The sequence below is a fragment of the Aptenodytes forsteri genome, unplaced genomic scaffold, assembly GCF_000699145.1.
Source record: "Aptenodytes forsteri isolate BGI_AS27 unplaced genomic scaffold, ASM69914v1 Scaffold229, whole genome shotgun sequence".
Classification (NCBI taxonomy): Eukaryota; Metazoa; Chordata; class Aves; order Sphenisciformes; family Spheniscidae; genus Aptenodytes; species Aptenodytes forsteri.
The window spans coordinates 107,823-131,069 of record NW_008795863.1 but is presented as its reverse complement, the minus strand read 5'-3'; the positions used below and the strand labels follow the sequence as shown (position 1 = coordinate 131,069).

Sequence of the window (23,247 nt, the reverse complement as noted above, 5' to 3'; positions counted from 1 at the left end):
CACCTTGAATACTGTGTTCAGTTTTGGGCCCCTCACTACAAGAAGGACGTTGAGGTGCTGGAGCGTGTCCAGAGAAGGGCAACGAGGCTGGTGAGGGGTCTGGAGAACAAGTCTTCTGAGGACTGGGGTTGTTTAGCCTGGAGAAGAGGAGGCTGAGGGGAGACCTTATCGCTCTCTACAACTCCCTGAAAGGAGGTTGTAGCGAGGGGGGTGTCGGTCTCTTCTCCCAAGTAACAAGCGATAGGACGAGAGGAAATGGCCTCAAGTTGCACTAGGGGAGGTTTTGAAATGATATTAGGAAAAATTTTTTCACCGAAAGGGTTGTCAAGCATTGGAGCAGGCTGCCCAGGGAAGTGGTTGGGTCACATCCCTGGAGGTATTTAAAAGACTTGTAGTTATGGTGCTTAGGGACATGGTTTATTGGTGGATTTGGCAGTGTTAGGTTAATGGTTGGACTCGATGATCTTAGAGGTCTTTTCCAACCTAAATGATTCTATGATTCTATACCGAATACCTCTCGGAAGTCCTCCACTTATCAGCACATCGAATCCTCACTTACATGACATAGCTCTGAGAAATGTCTGCCTTCCCCACAATTTAATTTATTACTTTAGTAGGCAAGAAGTTTCACTGCAACAGTAACGTTCACATTAACTTGGTTGTGTTGTGGGGTAAGGACCATAATGAAGACATTTTTCCAATGAATAAAATAATCTTAAGACTTTCCAGGAATACTAAGTACCTATCAGCCTAAATATCTATCAGTATCAATCCGCTCTGTCTAAACCAGAAGTATGTCACTCACAAGAATATTCGTTATAGTTAAAATATGCTTCATGATGGGTGCTAGTGTCAGTGCTTCTGACCTGTTCAGAAGTCCTTAAGGCATTTTCTTCAATTAGTCAAATGGACCTTTAAGAGAAAAACAAAATGTACTCCTTTCTGCCTCACTTCAAACTGTACGGGTTTGGTTGGTTCTTACATTGCTTTTTTTAATGTATAATTCAATAGTTGCTTGGAGCAAACATTTGTTTTCTTGGATCTTATGGAATCTGTGCTGATAGCTTTGAGTCTTTTGCCAAAGGAAATGGCAGCAAAAGCAACTACCACAGAGATAAAGAGCTAGATACTCAGCAGTTTCACATTGCTATTCCTCCTGTGAAATCATCAGAGCTGTGCTAATTTACTAAAGCTTATGATCTGTCAGAGTAATTTCAAAAATACTTCTTTGTGGGATGACATTTATCTTGTTGAATCCCAACATCCGTAATAATACAATAGGCAATGAAACAGTGCTCGGCTTATTTTTTAAATAAACATAAAAAAGTAGAAGACATCCCTTTTAGAAATAATACCTAGTGTAGGACTTACTTAACCTCTGTCTACTTAAGTCAGAATTGGATGTGCAGGGCAGATATTTGGCTGGATTAGCATTAAAAGGAAAACTTTGTAACACTTCTTAGGAGGCAGGGAATACCTTTGGTGGCTTCAGTCATGTACAAAGTGGCATGGGAAGGACCCAGCTACCTTGGCCTATTCCTAACTTGCTTGTTCATAAGCTTCATGGATACTATATTGGCTTTAAAGCCTATCCTTTGCTTGCACAAACACTTAGATAGCACCTTTAAGTCTAGAGCTGACATTCACATCTCTTTTCTTTCACCAAATAACCCTTCTTTTTTTATTGATTTTTGGTAATAGTCTTGTTTCTACTTCCTTACTATATTTGGGTTGTTGTGTGTGGTTGTTTTATGGTGGTTTTTTTTTTTCTTCAGTATATGGTTAAATGACAAGGAAGAACATTTCTCACATTGCTGTTGGAAGATAACAGTATGGAAGTTTTTACTTTTTCTGAAATCACAGGTGTTTTGTATTGGGAGGGAGCAACATGTTAAAAAAACACTCTTGGAATCAGTGTCTGGTAAATATTTAATGAAGATTTTGGGTGAAGCAGAGTGACTCCTTTGACTGCAATTGGGGAAGGTGGTAGGCAACACTTATTTTGTCTTTTATCCCTTACATGGGAAAATAGTTGTCAGAATTTGAAAACAGTTATTGTACTCATATCTTACATTAAGCTACAGATCTTTCAATGAGCGGAAGATTTCTTTGTCATAATCTCTATGGGAGAGATCAGAACTTGAAAAACAAGATCTGAGAGAACAGGATATCAAGTGCAATAGACTGGATCACTGTGAAAAATGAAGTTGATGTTTAATTACTAGGGACGAAAATTAGTAACTTGCTTATTTTGGAGCTGTGTGAAAAGAAAAGCAGTAAACATCTCTAGAGACAAAATAGAACTCAGTACTTGCAGGGGACTAAAGAAAGCTTGGCATTGTCATCAGCCAGTAAAAGAAAACTTGTGGGAATAGTAATAGTAATAATAAAAATAATAGTTTTTGTTATAATTATAATTTAGGCTAAAGCAAATTTCTTTACTTCCTAAAGGAAATGGACACAATTTTTTTTTTTTTAAAGGACTAATCTAAAAATTTAGAAGTCTGTCGACAAAAGTATATATGACCAAAGTAGGGTGACAATTAAATATTGAATTAATAATATGATCCATGACTGAAACCTTCAAAGAGCTCTAAGTTCTGTAGTCATGTAGTAGGTCTGGAACCTGTTATGAAAAGACATCTGCAAGACCAGTGCGAAAATGACTGTTGTCTCTTGTGGGTAAGTTTGCTTATGACTGGTAGTGCACTTTTCCAATGGGTGTATAGAGAAATGAGGATCAAAGTAAGCTCAAGCCAGTTGCTGTCATTGGGAATTTTTGTTGGTCATCTATAGTTCAATAGAGAGAAAGCTGGAGCAGATATTCCTCTTCTACATTAATTAATTGTCAGTCAATCTTCATCTGACTCAGTAAATCAGTGTTAAGTAAAGCTGATGACTGAAGGATTTCTTGCTCTCATGCACGGTTAGAATGTTGTTGTTTATGCTTCAGCCTTGTACTAGGTGGAAGCTGATTACAACCAAGTAAAAACTGATCAAAGGAAACGTGATTTCTCTTGAGCTAGACCCATTTTAGGCATAAAGTAAAATAAGTCTCAACAGATTGCAGGTTCCGACTGCTTGCATTTAAGGTCCAATGAATTAGATCTACTTCTGGCTACTTTTAAATCACGCTGTCTCAATGGCATGAGGATAGGATGATCCACACAAGTCTGCAATAACAGAGGCAGGCTCCTCTTACTAATCCCTGTCATTGCAATGGAGGCAAAAGGCTTGTGTCCCTTATGAATGCCAGGACCTCAACAGGCCCCGAGGGAGGTTGTTGTTGTAATGCAGTTTCAATATCTGTCTCAACTGCAATGAATATCTTGTGTGGATGAACACTAATGGCATTTTGATTTGGCTTCAGTGGAGCCACAATGTCATCCACCAAATGTCTCATATATGCAGCGTATGTTATGACTATATTTCAAGGAATAAAATGCTACTAGTTCATAACATAAATCATTTCAGGTATGCCCAGACCAAGGTGACCTAACTTCAATGCTTTTGAATATGGTGCTATAGACAGTGACCTTATCATCATTAAAGAAGTAAAGAATAAGGATATGAAGATAATGAGCGCTCGGTTTCTCTACAATAACTTTCATTACTGTGAAAGACTCGCTTTCTTTTGCTGCAGGAGACACTTATTCATTTGTAACATTTGGTTCTTTCCTATTTTATTGTTTAACTAAACAGAAAAGTCCAGACCAAAGTCATCCTGCTGTGTTTCCATAGTGCTATTCAAGACATGACAAAAATATGCCAGAGATCAATTTTACCAACATCTGCTAGCTGCCCAACAACATGTGAAGTAAAATACATTCATGCTTCAAAACTTACAGAGAAGCTGAAAAGGAAGAAAATACTATCAATTCTCAAACACAAAATAAAGACTTCAATAAAAACGGCTACTGACTATCCTATATTAAACTTCTAGCAGTAATATTCTACATATATAGAGGGAATGCTCCCTTTTGGGAACGGTGCAATTTATGACTATGTGTTTAAAGTAGTCTTGGCAATAAATAGCATTTAACTGAGATTCAGGATTAAAAAAAACATACTAAAGTATTTGGCAAAACCTCTCTGATTTATTGTTTGGACTCTAGTTTCATATGTTTTTTCTCCTTCCTGAGAATGGATGTGATTAGTTTTTAAATAATATCCCAATAATCTTGTTAAACTGTCTTATAAATCAGTAGCTGTTAGTTTTCTGGAGCGTTGTCCCAGAGTTAGGGCAAACAGATCACCAAAAGCACAAACAGAGGCAATTTGCATTTGACTTTCAAACCAAACTGACAGGTGAAAACTATATAAAGGATGCTTCACAGATTTAATTGTCACTGAAGAGAAGTCTAGCTGATTTAGGCCTTACATTCACAATTAATGAGCCACAGGTTTCTTACTGGTGTTAAATTAGACCCTGGTTAATTTCACACTAGTCAAAAATCTGGTGTGAAATTAACCAGGGTCTAATTTAACATCAGATCTTGCACTGCAGGAGCAATTCATATGCTTCAGTGTAACTTGAAAGTGTTACAGTCTCAATTCTATTATAATTTCCTTTCTTTTTTTATAAGGTCATCTTTTATGAAAGAGCACAGGACCTTGGAGCTCAAATACATTCCGCTTCTATTTAACTAATCATTTTAATAATGCTCCTTAATGTAGCAAGCAACAGTAATATAATGAGAAAGAAGCATGTATTCTCCACTTAAAAGAAGGCATATTCGGAGGATAATTACAGTTTGCAGTATATAAAACACAACGTTCCTTAAATTTCTTACTCACTTGTTTCTGTGGCTGTAACAGTTATGTTGTGCCAAGAAGCTATCTCTCTGTCCAGAGGTTTAGTTGTAATGATTGTTCCATTGTGTTCATTGATGCTGAACAATCTCTTTAAATGCATGCCGCGGACAATAGAGTACCTGCACCAAAAAAGTAAAGAGGTTCCCTAATACTGAAATGTTCCACCAGAAGCAAGGACATAGAAAACTATTGTCAGTTGAGAAAACAGAGCTGTGCATATATACATATAAATGTGTGCTGCAGCAACTCAGAAATCATGAAAAATGTACACTTATAAACATTTAAAATTCACTGCTGTCAAGATCAAAGCTCTTCTTTTTATAAAACTAAATATATCTCCGTTCTGTATTAATGTGAACTGAATCTGAAATGCATTATTCATTCTTACTTCTAAGTCAGGCTCACAGCAGGTGAATGACTTCGTTGAAAAGAAACAGCAAAAGTGCCACTTGTGAAATGAATAACGGTAACAGCTAAGTGGAGGTATAATGGCAACTCTATTCTATCATTGCTGACATGCTCTGATGCCAAGGGAACGGGCATTATAAAGAAAGACAGACAGCTATCTGCAAAGAAGTGTCACCTAGGTAGGTACAAAATCCTAATGCAGGAGATGACTGCAAATGAGTCCAGTGTTCCTGAGTCTTCACTTAAAAGGCTCTGGACGCTATGTCCGTATGCAGACATGCACATGCACACGTACATACATACATACCATTCAATTTGATAAAGTCTAACCACTGATCACAGGCCAGAGATGGACTGAAAAAGACACCAAAGATATTGGTTCAAATGGAAAAGATATTTACAAATATTTTTCACGACATATAAAAAAGACCATATGTCAGAGCTCCTAGTAGAGTCTATTTCATGGAAATAAAACCTGTTTGAAGAGTTGAAAGGTTCTTACCATTCCAGTTTGGAATTCCCACATGCAATTATTCCCTCTTTTATTGTACCTTTAATTGAGCTTGACAAAATCTTTCTGTCTGTTGTTGGCACTTAGGACTCCAGCTCAGATTATGTGCCAGCAGTTGGATGACTCTATAACTTGTTATTTATAGTTACATTTTGTCTGTTTTGAAAATCAGTAAATGATAAATCAAGGAACCAGCACAACACAGTCAGTGAAAGTTCTTATCGTTTGAGCCAAAGATGTGACATTTATAAACCTCTATTTTAGGGATTTACAATTCTTTTTTTTTTTTTTTTGTCTGTGTGTGTGTGTGTGTGAGTATTCCTCATCCTCTGCACCCAAAGCTTGTTTAGGCTTTTCTGACATTGGTGTTTTGTTTGTGGTTTTTTAGGCAATCTGGTTCTTGATAGATAATTTTCAGAAAGTCTGTGTTGGATACTTTTTAGTTATTTTTTATTATTTATGTAGTGAGGTTTTGTTGCATGTCTTTGTTTATTTTGTTTATTTGAAAACTGGGGTCCACAATGCAACACAGCTGGTTTTCTATATTATAAGAAACTGATGTCATTTATGATAGCAAAGGTTTCAAAATTAGATTCATATGCATGGCACTTAGCCCAATAAACATATCTTTACATTAGAAGTGACATGCTCTATTTTAAAAAAACTCAGTGATGCAATATATGTGTCACAGTTTTGGGACTGTGCAGACATATTCACTTTGTAGCAAGTTCCATCAAAATATTTCAAACTAAGAAGTCATAGATATGCACTGTGTTTCAATGTTTCACAGGAGATGCTGCAGTCATCAAAATAAACCACAAAACAAGCCCTTTTTTTTGAGAAAAAAGAAGTACATGTGTATTTTTATTTATTCTTATTTAATTTAACTTATGACTAGCTTACTAAATAACAGTAAATGAATGCAAAATCATAGCAAATGGCCTTGCATTGGCTAAACTTCTGAAGTCGTAACTATAGGTAGCTATATATATATATTTCTGCTATTAGAAATCTGCTAAATTAATATACACATTATAAGTTATTTTGTCTCATCCATTTGTCCCTGTATCCTAGATTTTCCAAACTGCACAGTACACAGTGACGTCAAGTAACTCAAGAAGCTATTTTAATTGTAACCCCCCTGTTAAAGATTAATTACCTGTTTTCTCCCTTAAGAAACAGCAAAATTATTTTGCAAAATTAAAAGTCTGGGAGACTCTTTTTATATAAAATCTCTATGGGGCAATTGTGGTAGAGGTAGGGAACTTGTATTTGGTCATGCTGAGCTGACCAGATGCCAGTGGAGCTGTTCTGTGTCTCCCTCCGAGCAGTAAGTCCATCCTTCCGTATCTCCAGAAGTTATTGGGAACAGACTGGAACACCTCCAGGCACTTACTTACAGGTTTGGCTGCAGTACCCTAGCTCTGCTGTTATGCACAGCCTCTTCCAGGCTACTCTTTAAAATATTACCCCATCTCAAAGTGATTGCAAAGATGCACAAACAAAGGTCATTTATTCAGATTTTAGGCTAGGGGGCAGGATTTAACCTAGTGTACTGGTTCTGGCTGGGATAGAGTTAATTTTCTTCCTAGTAGCTGGTATAGTGCTGTGTTTTGGATTTAGGATGAGAATAATGTTGATGACACACTGATGTTTTTGCTACTGCTGAGCAGTGTCTACACAGAGTCAAGGCCTTTTCTGTTTCTTACACTGCCCCACCAGCGAGTAGCCTGGGGGTGCACAAGAAGTTGGGAGGGGACACAGCTGACCCCAGCTGATCAAAGAGATAGTCCATACCATATGACGTTGTGCTCAGCAGTAAAACTGGGAGAGGTGGAGGTTGGCCAGGGCTGCTATTGGTCAAGGACTGGTTGGGTATTGGCCAGCTGGTGGTGAGCAATTTTTTGGGTTTTTTTTGCATCACTTGTTTTTCTTGGGGTTTTGGTGTGGGTTTTTTTTCCCCTTTGTTGTTTTCTTTTTTTCTTCTTTTTTAAATTATTAAACTGTCTTTACCTCAGCCTTTACTCAGTGAGTTTTCACAGTTTTACCCTTCCAATACTCTCCTGCATCCCACTGGCTGGGGGAGTGAGCGAGTGGCTGTGTGGTCCTTAGCTGCCTACCAGGGTTAAACCATGACACCTAGAATAATCTAGGCTATCACAATGAAAGCATGATTAACTGTAATCATGAGCCAAGGTAAGGAACAGAAACAGCCTTTGGAAATTCCAACTATTTTTATATTTGAGGCATGTTCACACTTAAGTTAGGTACCTGACTGGGCAGTCATCATTGTCTGGATCTCTAGCAGTTACAACGCCCACCAACGAGCCACTCACAGCCGCTTCAGCAATCTCCATCACATAGTTCTCAAAGGTGAAAACTGGAGGTTCATCAGCATCTTCCACATTGATTTTGACAATGGTTGTGTCTTCAAATGGTCCTTCTTTCAGAAAACGGTCATCAATGTACCTGTTCACAACTTTTGCTCGAATACTGTATCTCCTCTTGCTCTCATAATCCACTCTCTGTTAAGAAAGAGAGTGAGATGTGGAATATTTCCTTCTCTGTATTTGAATTAAATACAGTTCAATAAGTGGTGTGAGATAAAAGACAAAATAGTGCTACCCTTCTTTTGGGAATGTTTCAAAAGTAGTTACTTCTAAGATTTCTTTTTTAATGTTAAAAACAGTTTACAATTAAACTGTGCTATGCCATTTTTTGCTTTCACATGTAGGCTGGCTTTAATGTTATAGTTAAACAACACTGTGAAAGAAGTCTTCCCGTAGAATGTCAGCCCTAAGAAAAACAACTTCTTCTATTAGTACTTCCATTTCCAACATAGGTGTAACATTATTGAACACTATTCTATTCTTTACTCTTATATAAACATTTTGAAACAATTAATCTGTAGGGGTTAAGCTGAGTATGTTAAAATTTAGTGTCTAAAGGAAATAAATTCCAGAAGGCAACAATGAGAGTTTAATAAACACGTAGTTATATTATTACTTTAGATAGTCATTATCTTCTGTAATTAAAAAAATAAATACTAAATAAATACCTTCCTGAATTGTAACAAATCCAAATAGGAGAAAAAAAAAAAAAATAGCATTCAGTTCTTCAGGCTCCTGGATTTCACTAGACTATCAAACTCTATCATCATTTCAGATGATGACCCAGATGACCCAGAAACCTTTTTATGTGATTCCAAAATAAATCATACAGCATCAAAGGCTCTTAAATATCTTAATTCATTAACTGGTATCTTTTTGAGTTTATTTAGTGTCTTTTCAAAGCTATGTCGTAACAAAAACTCCACTGTCTATCTAATACTGTAATACATTCTGGCTTCAGTTAAGTTTAACGGGAGGTGTTGGAAGTGAGGAAATATTGTGTACAATTTATTGACAAAGATTTTACAGATGATACACAGAGGAGAGAGAACATTTTCTCACAATGGGATACACTGTGTTGCGCAGCTGGGAATAACATTAAGATACTTTGACTGCCACTATTGTATTCAGAAGTAACAGGAATAAGTCAAAAAAAGTAAACAGAAAGAAAAGCATGTTTCTTTTTATCCTCTTAATATCTCAATCAAATCACAAAGCCAGAAGAAAAAAATCATAGTAGAATCCAAAACAATGGGTCTTTTTTAAATATCCAGCTTGCTTGAGGAGATTCTTTCCAGTATTTAGAGATTTTTTTCTGAGATCTCACCTTTTTTAATAAGATAATTCCTTCTTGAGTCTCATTGTTAGTAATGATGCCAAAAACATCTGAGCTATCTCCTTCAATGAAATAGTTCATGGCTGCATTCTCCCCTATGTCGCTGTCTTCTGCAAAGACTTTGCCTACAGTAGTGCCCACAGGAGCCTCTTCAGAGACGCTCATATAGTAGAGTCCTAAAGAAACAAATACTGGCACAGTTTAGTGATCTGCCATGGCTAATAGCTGTTGTAGCTATGACAGCCTAAGGCTCTCAAAAAGTTGGGGAAAGCCCCCAACTTTTATTAGAGCAATGGATCTAATCCAGCAATGAATAGATCTTGGGGGCAGGGGATGACAAGCTTTCCACTCGGGAGTCCTCCTCTCTCAGCCCCACTTTAGCAGTAACTAAAGAGCTAAGGAGAACCAACAGGGTGAAAAAACAGTGGAGGGCAGCACTTCCCAGCTGCATTTCACTAGTTCTTCCTGACAGCCCAGCTAGCAGCTCCCATGTCTGCTAGAAACTCCCTGGACAGAGGTCACATCCTTTGCCAAAAAATTTACAGTGTCTGTCAGCAAAGAATGAAGAGAGGAGAAAAAGAAAGAAAGAGAGTGAAAATGGTACTAAATATCCCATTGCCCAGATTTTAGGCTTAGGTAGGGCAAACTATATGGAAAGCAGTTTAGTAAGCCATTTGTCTCCAAAGCCTAGCAATAAAAACAGCAGGTCTGAGGTCTTTTGTAATGATAGGTCTTCTTTTCCTCTTCAGTTTTGAGCTTTTTTGTGGGATTTTTTAAATTTTATTTTTATTTAAATCTGTACACTGAAGTTAAAGCACAGACCTCTTCTGAAAAGACCTACGAGTGAACTTAATAGAGCTACACTAGATCTGAATTTCCTCAAAACTTCAACCACTGTAAGTAGCCTATACTCACGCTGTTGAAATTTGGGTGGATTGTCATTGATGTCAGAGAGGTTGATGGTAACAGTGGCTGTTGCTGAAAATGCCCCTGCTTGCCCAACCATATCTTTGGCTTGGATGATGACCAAATACTGATCTTTTGTTTCTCTATCCATTTGGGAAGCCATTCTGATGACCCCTAAAAATGAAAAGCATAATATAATAACATATAATAGCCCAATTTTTTCCCAACGTTTGGCCATATAATATGGGTATAAAAGCATCATTGGACACAGTTATGAATTTACATTCTAGACCATGCACAGCACAACTGTCCTAATACTGGGAATTAGTACTCATGGCAACATCTATGCTGTATGACAGATCCATTCTGCATACTTAGAGTTCTGGGGAGCAGAACACACCATATATCTCCTCCACCATATATAACCTTCTTTCTTCCCTAGAAATCAGGATTTTGGAGGGATGTCATATATCCATGGTTTCTCCAACATAGAGATAGTAATGTCACATAATGAGTCGTAGAGCTGTTAAGCCAGAAATGTTCCTAGGTCCATTTTTTGGATGGAGTACTCAGAATCCAACTCTTCTCTTTAGCAAGATAATTTTCTAAATGAATTGAGTCTCTAGAGAGAAAGAATTTCAGCTTCCTATGGAAAAGAAAGAATTGATAGGGTTTTTTTAGATCTGGGAACTATGCAAAGATGTACCAGTGTAGGGCCGTATCAGCTGATCTTTGTGTTGAAATGAAGACAGACATTTTTGCTTGCATCCATTTTATGTTAGTTTATGAATGTTTTCAAGTTACAAGGTCATTTGTAGTACCTGTCTTTGGCTCCACAGAAAAATAAGGCTGTCCCTGAATGAGACTGTAAAGCAGACGGGCACTATTCCCATAAGAAGGATCATCACCATCTGTAGCTGTTACCTGTGTAACCGAAGTACCTCAAGGAAAAAAAAAAATAGATTATGTTTATTTTCTTCTTGTATAAATTATCTCATAATTACAAAACATAAACTCTTTAAAAGCCTTTTAATATAAAAGTTATATTAGCAAACAGTCCTGAAAATTTACAGGAACAAATGGCACCTTCTAAAATTTATCATTAAAAAGAGAAAATATTTTCTCAGCAACTGTTCTTGTTGCATTCAAATTTTCAATTAAAATAAAAATAAATAGCATATGACTTTTCAGCACTGTATTTATGTTGCTTAAATTACTACGTATTGTATGCCTTTTCCCCTAATTTCTGATATGTGGAGTACAACAAATTGTTTCTCCTCCCCTTGTGTATTCTTCAAAGTATTTTATGTGATGGGTGTCCCGGAAAAAAAAAAACCCCCCCAGCCACTATCACCAGTAGGTCCGCTGATGATAAAGAAATTAATTGTTAGCAAGTAAAGCAGCCAAGAAGTATAACAAGGCTCTGATAACATTTTTTATCCTTGAGTCTTTATGAGCCTGTCCCAGTGCAAGAGTCACGGCAGAATCCCCAGTGCAAAAGACACAGTAGAATCAATCTGCAGAGCTTGATTTTGTCTCTGGCTGGAAGCTGGTTATATCATAGATACAAGATTGACAGCAATCTCATGGCACCATCAGTGATGATTGTCCTTTAAGAGAAAATATTAACAGTAGCATCATTTTGTAAGGTAATCATTATTTTTGTCTTTTTTCCTCACCTAGGTTCTGCATAAGAATACAAATATCACTTCTCATGAGGAACAGAGGGAAATCAAGCTACTTTCTAAAACTTTCTGACATACGTTCGTATGGTTGCACCTGCTTACCAATATAGCTGTGTAGTTATGCTGGAGGAGAAAAGAAGAAATGATGGAGCGGAAGGCGCTAGACCAGAAACACCTTTTTTACGGCAAACTCAAAGTTAATACTTATCCCCCATAAAACATATATATTAATTTCTGTATTTTCTAGCAGTTTGCTTTATTTTTAAATAGAAATGAAGAAGGCTTTCTCATATAAGGTTATGCTGAATTAAATATTTTGATTATTTAAAAAAATACTTTTTTGCATTTTCTCTCAATTTATTCAGCAGCACTCCAAGTGATTCTATAATGCATGTTATCTTCTCTCAGAGTAGAGGTACACTAAAATGTTATTAAATGCCACCAACTTTTGGAGTTATATGTCATTCAAAACATACTTACAATACAAAACTTCTGACATTTAGGTGTGTATTAGGTGCGTGTATAGATGTATACATATATATAAACTGTTCCCTATTGCTTTGAAGAAATTTAAAGATAAAATGACAGACTAATATTTAATCTGCACATACATGCTTCAGAAATAACAGTATTTTTTTATAAGACTGAAGGGTAAAGGAAATCCTCAGCTACACAACTGTTTACTTCGTATCAGCTGTGGTCTATGGAAACTGTTCTAACTAATACAGGAAATTCATCCTCGAAGATAATTTTGCATGATGAGAATGCAGTTGCTTTGGAAAAAAAATGAAGTGCTAGTTAGGAAGGGATCAAGAACTGTGAATAAACTAATATATACAGTCTGTTATACATGCCGTTTTCTTCTAAATAAACCCAAGTGCTCACAACTACATTTAGAAATTGACTTGTTTAGAGCACCATATTTAATAAATCAGGAATAAAATCCAAGAAATATAGGACTGCAAAGTTATCATTACAGTTTTTTGCATCTCACTCATTTAAAGGTAGATTTATTTTCTACACAGTTTCTAACCTTTAGAAATAAATGTTGAATCTAAACCAGCATTTGCTGCTTCTCTAAGCCCCAGCCTACTTTTCTGCTTGCCTGTTGACTCTTCCAGAGTATAGCAGAAGGCAGAAGCATGGAATTTGCCCAGTTGGGCTCAGTGAGATGCAGCTGGTGGATATAATGGAAAGGTGAGCAGGCAAGGGGCATCTCGTAAAGAGGGAGCCGAACTGGAGGAAAGCAATAACAGATCTCCTGCACTCTCAGGAGGAAGACTATTTTTAAACTGGGGTGGCAGGAGACCACGTAAAGAGAGGACTATGGTTTCACACATTTTTTTAGGACAAAGATTTCATGATCACTATATGAACCTCTACATTAAATATGGACTATGTAATAAGCAGAAGAAAAATGTTATCCTGGGTTTCGAATACTTTTTCAGTTTTTAATTTTTCACTGCCATGAAGCATGTATTTCTTTATACATTCAACCTACAGTAGACAAAGCGAGCCATTTGTTGAATGGAATCATGTTTACCTAGACATTTGTATTTGAGCGATAGAAATTACAATGTTAATATTATGTACTCAAAAACTCCAAAAAGCCATTTTTTTGTAACTCCATGGTTGGGAGAAGAATAATTGATCAGATACAAAGAATATCTTTTAAAACGATCAATTAACACATAACACCCCCAAACAAACAAGCAAACAACAAAACCCCAAAACCCCACCTCTTGACAGTCCAGCCATGACATGATATAATTGACAATCCAACCATGATACAGTTTCACAAGATTTATGTGAAAATGGATATCATGGCAGAGACAAATTAACTGAATATGTCTGTGGGCTTTCAAATACGTATTTTTGAATATGGGAGTCTGTGTGATGTTGATATAAGGTTTAGCCCCGAATACATGTTTTATATACACAGTAATGTCTTAAGCTGGATAGTAAACATGCTTACACATTTTTTGCTTTTTATTAGCGTTATTTAAGGCAAACTACATTTTGCTGGTTGCTGTATAAGATTTTTCTTTGTATTCCTGCAAGCCTTGGTTTTACCCTTCTTGGGCAAAACATAGTAGTGCCACTTATATATCGCAGCCCATTAGGTAAACTGTAAGGCCCTCATATGGCAAATAGTTATTCATTTTTCTAACTAGAGCTTGAAACCTATAAAAACATTAAGTACTGATATATTATTGTATCTGACTCTTAACCGTTCCATCAGATATACTGCATTTGTACAAATTTAACAGCTATATGGAAGACACTTAATGTAAAATTGTACCAAATGCCTGAGGGAAAACCACAGCCCTGTGTTCTCAGAAGAGAGTCCATTTGCTGACACACTTTTCATTTACTGTGACATTTGCATATCAAATCCTAATAAAATTTAGTACTGAACATAAAAGAGAGCTAAAAAAGAAATAAAATGTATTCTAATTTGTTGGCACATTAGTATATATATACTGATATTTGTACCTAACTTTAGGCAAAATTATCTGTGCCTATTTTCTGTTTTTCTGTGTTTCTCTGAGGCAAGTGGCCAGCTGTGAATTATTCTCTCCTTGCATTCTTAGTTCCAGACAAAATGTTCACTAACAGTGAACTGCTTTCCCAAGTAGTGACCACGCTGCCTGAGCATGTTTTCTATGAGGAAACTACTAGGAGATCCCAGGTCTAGCATAAGTGAGCTGAACTAGGAAACTACTAGGAGATCCCAGGTCTAGCTGAAGAGCTGCTAGAGAGCTCTGAAACAGAGCAAAGGCAAAGTCTCTCTATTGCAGATTATCATTTAAACTAATTCTTGTCTACATCCCTTACTATGCAAGAAGATGTTCTATTTTACTGGGAAAAAAGCACTGATATAACTAACTATTACGGTATCAACGCTGCAAATTGTAGTTGGTTACTGTTTCTATCTACCGGGAGGTTAGAAATTTCCTTGTAAGGATTAATGCTTTAGGATGTACACTGAAAGAGGTTTCACCTCAGAAGTGCAGTCCCTACCCTTTGAGAAGCAGGGTAAGCGAGCCCAGAGAAGTCCTCATGGTGTGGCTCAGCTGTTTCATTGGAGCTGACCACTGTTAAGGTATATACTATTATATACCACTCCACTTACATTCTATATGCCAGACATACACATTAGTATGCCAGCAGTGTAGCAGTGTCTACATGGAAGAAGTAGGTGAAAGAATGATCTCTGAAGTAGCTATGGTATTAGTGCTAGAGATGTTAAATGTAGAAGAAGCGGTGTAGAAACTATTTCAAGATTCATAGGACTGACTTAGATTCATATATCATACACTGGATGATTGCAAATCTGTGAGTTTACTCTTTCAGGTAGTCTGTGTCTGAGAGAGGAGGCACACAGGGTTCTTGTTTTATTTTTCACCCGTTCTGACAAATGGGAGGTGGTGTTACTTCTGATTTTTTTTTTTTCATTTCTTATATTTCTACATTTTACTAGAATCTTTTTTTTTTTATAATCTTACAGGAATATCACAAAATAAATTAAGTTTTTTGCAGTTTAATTTTATGCTGAAGTGATACAGTATTTTAGGAATTTAAATATATAACAGATGACACAAGAGATTGGATAAAGACTGCTGAGCCTTTCATTTTTAAGGTATCAGTTTATAGCCAACTCAAGTCAATATGGATTGAAACTTCTCATCTGCCACCCTCTTGCTGATGGTTTCAGGTGAGAAACAGAGGTATACGGGAAAATATTGCTACTGTTGTTTTTGGCCATAAGTACTGCCCTAACTAACTTTTTTTTTTTTGTCCCCATATAGCCATCATTAAGACAGGAGCTCATCATTAAGACAGGAAGATAAAATAGAAGGAATCCCTAAGTCAATTCTTTATATACTTCTGCGAATGGTTACAGGTCTGTGTGAGTATAAATCCAGCCATACTAAAGTATTAGTTATTTTAAAAACATTTTTATAAGAGACCAAATGCCTCATAAACAACACTTTACCACAGGGGGGAAAAAAAAATGAAAAAAAAAGGAAAAGAAAAAAGGACATTGTCAAAGTCCTAAATCTGTGCAATCCCAGATAAAAATACCCAGGTAATTCTAGACAATGAACTATGCCCATTATTACTGTGAGAATATAAAAAAAATTGCAAAGGTCCCTGACAAGGCACCTGTCTTCTTGCCTCCAAACTTGAGTGAATGAACAAGATGCAAATGCTAGAATTCTGTATCCTCTGAACAAGCAAATGATTGAGTTAGAAAAAGTTATTTGACCAAGAGCTCAGATGCAGAAGTCTTGAGACAAATAAGTGTGTCTGAATGGAAGAAAGTAGCAGTGAAGAAACCATCATACACCCAAAAGTGATTTTCCCTGGTTGAAGGTGGTATAAGCAGGGTGACTAGGAAATAAGTTGATTAAATGGATGTCTTCTGTACCTACTGCTGGTAGTAATGGTGAGCTACTGCTTCCTGGCAGAAATTAGGATACTAACCCCACTTTTGATTAAACCTCAGGCATTAATATCCTTTTCTTGAAACTCCTATCCAGGCTGGCAGAAAAAGCTAAAGTTTACAGCTCCCTGTGAAAGATTCACTGAATCTGCCCTAAAAGTTGAATGGGTAATGCTGAAAGTAACATAGTTTTTATTAACTTTTATGATCACTGATTATATTATGTTAATGACCTCATTAATTCATACAGTTTTAAGTAGCACAATATTTGAATTTCTTTTCAATATTATTTGCAATAGAAATAACTAAAAGAGATAGGGGTACGAATTTAAAAGATTACTGGGATTCTTTCTGTAAGATATAAAGAATCCAGTTTTCCTTTGATTTTGAAGCTAATTATTTGAAGATAACCTGATTATATTATGTTAATGACCTCATTAATTCATACAGTTTTAAGTAGCACAATATTTGAATTTCTTTTCAATATTATTTGCAATAGAAATAACTAAAAGAGATAGGGGTACGAATTTAAAAGATTACTGGGATTCTTTCTGTAAGATATAAAGAATCCAGTTTTCCTTTGATTTTGAAGCTAATTATTTGAAGATAACTATCTATAACATGCTTGTTTTTGTCAGCTGCATTCACACTTTTTTATTTTTAAGGATTTAAATGTATGTGTATACACATTACATATACGTATGTGTATATACACATATATGTATGTATAAACCTGTATTTGTCAGATGTTGACTTTGCTTCATATTTTTTGTATTAAGTTTGCAGATACATGACAGATCCTAGTACAGGTCTGTTTGATCGTGTGCAGGTGGGAAAGAAGAGGTGCAGGGTTTAAGTTGTTCCTCTTGACAGGAAAATTAAAATTCATGTGTTTAGGCAATCAGAAGGCAGTCCTTCACTGCACACCATCTAATCCAAACAAAGAGAAACTGACTGAAAGCAAAGAGGCTTGGCAGTGTAAATAGGTAGGGATCATACATGGTGTGAGGGTGGTCATCACAGCAGCCCCACATCAGCTTCATACCATTCCTGTTCTGAACCCATTACTTACAGGAAGGAAATTATCCCTATCTTTGGGGGGGAAATGGTGAGTGCCTGTGATGTGAATGTGATTCTTTTCCACTTACAGTACAATATGATTTATACTACACAGTGTATAATGAAGACATATTGTTTAATTATTAAGCAGAATCAGAGTAGACTGAAGGATGCTATTGAGTGCTTTTCAGTTCAACCAAGCTTATATTTATATCCTTAAAAGAATCAACTGAAGTCAGAGGACTTTAAAGTTTACATGCACAGTATTTTTCTTTCAGATTGGTAGAAGCCTGAAGAGCTGACAGGTTGTAACAATAATCACACACTGAACAATTTTCTATAGACTACGGTGCTATACTGATTGAAAAAGTATTGAAATCTGTCAGCCCCAAATCTCCTTTGCAGTATCAACAGGCTATAGTAGTCTATCTATTTTGAATGGTAATGTTATATTTTTAAACAAGTACCAATTTCAAGGCTGAATCACTGATGGGAAAGACAACACTCTATAGTCAATCCAAGCATGTATCCAGATTCTGTAAAAGGACTTGGATACATGTAGGTACCTAAATATTTAAAGGCAAGGATGTTAAATAGAGGTATGCACAACCTTCAGTTTAAGCATATACCTTTGCAAATTTCCAAGCTTATAAAATAGTTTGCTCCCTTCTCACTGAAAGGCAGTCTATAAAATATGCTATTAAGATTTTATATCAATATAGTTATCCAGAAAAAAATCAGGAAATAAAGAGTTTGGTTCACAGCATGTCATACCTTCAGGTGACATCTCTGGAACAGTGGCCACATAAGGTCCATCCAAGAACTGTGGTTCATGATCATTGACATCTCGAACCTTGATAACAAATTCTAATGCAGGTTCAACAGGAAGCTGAGTGCTCCTGTTAATTGCTTGTGCTCTTAGAGTGTAGAATGGTTTCTTTTCACGATCCAGCTTTTGTGTCACGTAAATTTTGCCGTTATTTTCAATGATAAAAATGCTTCCAGCTCCCTCCCCAGTCAAAATGTATTTTAGGTTGCCATCCTGCTTGTCTAAATCTGATTTCAGCTGCAAGTACAAAACAGAAAAATAAGCCACGTTTTGGGAGGAATAAAGTTTTGGAACATTCATTTTAGGCTTTGTTTGTTTTCATTCCACAATGAACCCTGTCACTAGTGAGCCTTCTTGGGTACTAATATTTAAAAGAGGGTACTGTCACATTTTTAACCAGTCATAGCTCAGTTTTAAAGTATTGATATAACAGGCATATAAATGGATGGTAAATCTGAAAAAAGTTGCTTCAGCCACTTCGAAGTGAAGGGAATTAATGTAAGTACTTACTTTAGTTCATTGCTTTATCAGCTCCCATAAACTTCTGCTGAAAATGATGCAAAGGTCATTAAACATTATCTAAATTTTTTATTATTACAAATCACAAGTGTACTTTGTAAGTTTTATGTATTTTTTTTGTACTCAGCAATACTAAGTGTAAATATGAGAGATGGTGTTCTATTTCTGTTGAAATATTAAAGAGATGAAAAGCCATTCTATGGTATAAGCTTGTATTATTTATTCTGAAATAAATTGATAGGCATTTTCCATTTCCTTCCAGGATGATGTGCATCCTCTGTTGTCTTGCTAAGATGAACTTTATGGTGATGATTCCTCTGATGAAGCTGAGCCCTGGAGACCATTGCGGTCCAGCTGCATTTGTTCATGCCAAAGAAATAGTTCTGTTAATGTAAACAATATATAACAGTACTTTTTTAATAACAATAACTTAATTTCTTAACATGTCAAGCATCCACAGTTGAATTTTATGGGAACAGCAATTTCTATCATATCATTAATTCTCTACTGTTTTCTTTATTTATTTTGGGTTTAGAACAAAAGTTGTAAAAAACTCTAAGAGCCTGAATAAACATTGAAAAATCCAATGTTAAAAAAAAAAAAAAAAGTTTTAGTCAACTTGCTTCTCCTACAAAGCAGCAGGTTTTAAATGCAAATATGTCTACCTGTTGACTTCAATAATCTCACTGTTTTGCTTCATGCTTATTGACCTTACAGCTCAGTGTAGAATATGAGGCCACAGAGTAGTAAAGAAGTAACTATGGGGTGTAAAGGGCACATTTCCCTATTGGATCTACTCAACATATTTTGCAATAGCTTCTGAAGTTGCAAAAATCATTTTAACTTTTCTTTGGAACAATGCCCATGCCTTTTGAAGATTTTCATAACGCATAATTGTCTGCATGCATCAAATAGATAGTTTATTCAGAATGTGACTGGAACACTGCTCTGAGATATGAGGAACAGTTTTGAGTTCCTGCTCTGAGTTGTGTCAGAGTATTTAAGCCCTAAATTATACAGAGTTAATTCCCCTTGCCAATACAAGAGATAGAATTTTCAAGGCTAGGGAGGTTAGAACCATTTAAAATATGAACAACTTAAAGTCAAATGTTTTCAACATAAGTAGTTGTGTGCAAAACATGGGGCAGGTTCACCCCTTTATGAGCAGTCTGGTTGAACTCGTTTTAACACCATCTAAATTTGGCATCTGGCTAAGGGACACCACAGATTCTTTTTGATCCATAAATCTTGGTTTCCTTGTCATGAACCCCAGGGCATGGGAAAGGTGATGAATATATAGATCTTTAACCTAAGATGGGGTTCAGATGTGATCACAGAGTGCATCAAACCCTTAGAGACTGGAAGCATGCCTCGGACTAGCTGTTTAGACATAACCTGTGTATGAAGTGACATAACCAAGTTTAGACATAACCAAGTGTTGAACCACTTCACTCAGACTCATTTATCCTCAAAAGATTTTCATGACCTTGACCATGTTAAATGAGAGGTCTCTTACAGATGACATTTGCTGAGAAAGTAAGAACTGAAGGTTCTCGGTTTACTTGTTTTATTAAGCTAGATGCAAAAGAATACACGGTCTTTCTGTTGTAAATGAGAACTGGGAACAAGAATTTATGTACTTGCACTCATATGTCTGTCATTGCAGTGCTGATGGACACATTTCTTTATCTTAAACACGTTAAATGAAAAGGATTCATGAGTCTATGTTAAATGAAATTTGAAGACTGAGCTCTGAATCTGATTGTGAAAAGAAGTTTATATGGAATAGTGACTTAAAAACAGAGACTGTCTACCTTTGTATTTTCGTTGATGCAGTTTCCTTCAGGGCCTTATTTACTAAAAATTCATGTGTTGATCATAGACTATCACTTCATTTACTGAAAGAAGAGCATATTCTTCTCAATAAAAGACACAAGTAAATATGTCTGATTAGACAATGGTTAGATCGCAATAAATTAACCATAATCTTCAATAAAAATTCCCCATAGTTTACCTGTGAGAAATAGAAAGGCAAGATTATGAAAATTTTCTAAAGCTGTATGAAAATTTATCACATTTATGAAGTTTCTTTACAGGAAACTGTTTTCCAGCTATGGGAAAAGCAATAATAATTAAAAAATGAGTATGTCTACTTTTGTTCTTTCAGAAGTGAGATATCACACTTCCATAGTAGCTACTTTGAAGGGGCTGTGAAAAAGTAATTAATGAATTTTGAGCACTTCACCCTTTGGGCCCAATTAAATTTTAGTGCTAGTTAATTAGCAGTTAAACTTATTTTGGTTCATTCATCTAGAAAGTGCCTTAAAGAAAAGAAAACTAGATCTCAAGATTACAATTACTTCTGGCATACAAAAATAAATAATAATAATAAATAATAATAATAACAATAATAATAGTAAAAAGAGAGAGAAGAAAGGGGCAGATGAAGCCTCATTAAGACAATTATCTTAAAGCACATTTTTAAAGGAGGGTGAAAAATAATTGCTCGTGCTAAACCTACGTTAATCTAATGGACCATGCAGATCCCTGTAGTTTCTCAGTGGTAAAAGGATTTGGTATTAATCTGCTTCATTAAAAATTAATGAGGGGTAAATCAGCTGCTACTTCGTGTAATAGAAAATCATGCTAAATACTGTTTGTAAACTACACTGCACTCAGTATGGCTGCTTTGATGCACTGCCAAAAATAGCACAAGCAAATTGCCAGATGTTGATAAATGAGTCCTTAACTTTCAAGAAGACAGAAAGGAACTTTTCAGCTTGATACCTTCATCTGCTGTGTATGGAAGTAGTTTTAGTAACAAAGTGAATGTGGAGTTTCCTTGACAGCAGATCTAGGTGAAGGAAGGTCCTTGGTACTGCTACGACCTCCAGCTCTTGGAGTTCTCTGACCCTAAGTCAGGTCACAGGAAAGGAGAGATGTTGTGCTGCCTAATTACAGCTCCCTGAGCTCCTCTTTCTACCTTTCTTGATATTTTCAGGTCACTGGAGATGCTTGGTCTTCCAAGTCAAGGTAGTAAGCTGCTAATCAGCAACGCTAAATTTAAACTTGTATTGTCCTTGAATCATTACTTATCATACCTGTCCAACATACACAGGCACCACTGAAGTCTGTTCCTCAGTTGCAAAAAGTGGCTCCCATACCCAGCCATGTTTCACTCTTTGAACTGCTGTGAAAGACTGATCTGTGTTTTGAGCGCTGCGGTTCTGCATGCTTGGACAGCAAGGCCAAAGTCGAACCAGCATCAACACAAGAGATAACAATGTGGAGCAATTCATGCTGAACCCTTCTTTCAATCAATTTTCATCTGTGGAAGAGGAGAAAAAAAGAAAAACTTTGACAAAGCATCACTTTTGTCTTTCTACTTTTACATATTGATTCTGTGCTAATATAAGAACTGATTTGCAGTGTTAAAACCTCCTCCTCTCCCTAAAAAGAAAGAACTGAAACAAAGTCTGTTTCTGATTAAAATAGAGATTCTCTTAGATGCTGTGGCATGAAAATCAAGTGTTCAACTTTCCTTTATGGATATCCTACACAGGGACTTTCTATGCAAAGAAAGAAAATCATCCTTCAATTAATTCATCTTCCAAATTAAGCTGGGTAATTGTATTGTGTAGCCTAGGAATAACTTGATTGGAATAATTGTATGTTTCTGCTTAGACAGGGCTCATTTTGAGCTGCAGTCACAGAACTGCCTGAAGGGTGAACATCTAGCCTTAGTGGCCCTGATGACTGACAGCTGAAACAAAGCAGTGGAGGTATTTTTTTTAACCGCCTCATTCACTCTTTCCCAACTCAGCAAAATGCCTGCAAAAATACTGAAGGTGGTAGGATACCATGAAGAAGCAGCAAAAATGTGCAACTTTCTCCTTCCTGGTCAATAGAAATCATCTTAACTGATTTTACCACCTCTGACATTCTTGTTTTCAATTAAACAGACAAAGGGCAAATGCATCTTGAAAGCTGTAGGTTTCTGCAGCTAGTTTCATTGGTACAAAGTATTCTTTCAGAAAATGAAGGCTTTGCACAAACTATATGCTATTATTGACTTTTCAGTGATTTTTAGTACAATAAATGAAACTCTGAAATTTAAATAAAGTGCAATGCTCAGTTAAGAATGGACGTCTTCTATAAGGCTGTCGTGGTTTAACCTGGCAGGCAGCTAAACACCACACAGCCGTTTGCTCACTCCCCGCCCAGTGGGATGGAGGAGAGAATTGGAAAAAAGTTAAAACTCGTGGGTTGAGATAAAGACAATTTAATAGGACAGAAAAGGAAGGGAAATTAATAATAATGATAAAAGAATATGCAAAAT

The 23,247-nt window shown here is 36.2% G+C and overlaps 1 protein-coding gene across 1 annotated transcript in view; it reads right to left on the bottom strand.

The window, feature by feature from the left end:
* CDH19 (cadherin 19) overlaps positions 1–22,207 on the bottom strand; it is a 44,179-nt gene extending 21,972 nt beyond the window's left edge. Inside the window, exons 1-7 of the mRNA XM_009284126.1 lie at positions 22,010–22,207; positions 18,335–18,626; positions 11,188–11,307; positions 10,376–10,540; positions 9,452–9,636; positions 8,006–8,259; positions 4,798–4,934 (exon numbers count right to left, since the gene is read on the bottom strand). Of these exons, the coding sequence (XP_009282401.1) occupies positions 4,798–4,934; positions 8,006–8,259; positions 9,452–9,636; positions 10,376–10,540; positions 11,188–11,307; positions 18,335–18,626; positions 22,010–22,207 (1,351 nt within the window). The remainder of the gene's footprint in view (positions 1–4,797; positions 4,935–8,005; positions 8,260–9,451; positions 9,637–10,375; positions 10,541–11,187; positions 11,308–18,334; positions 18,627–22,009) is intronic.
* Positions 22,208–23,247: the final 1,040 nt, after the last annotated feature.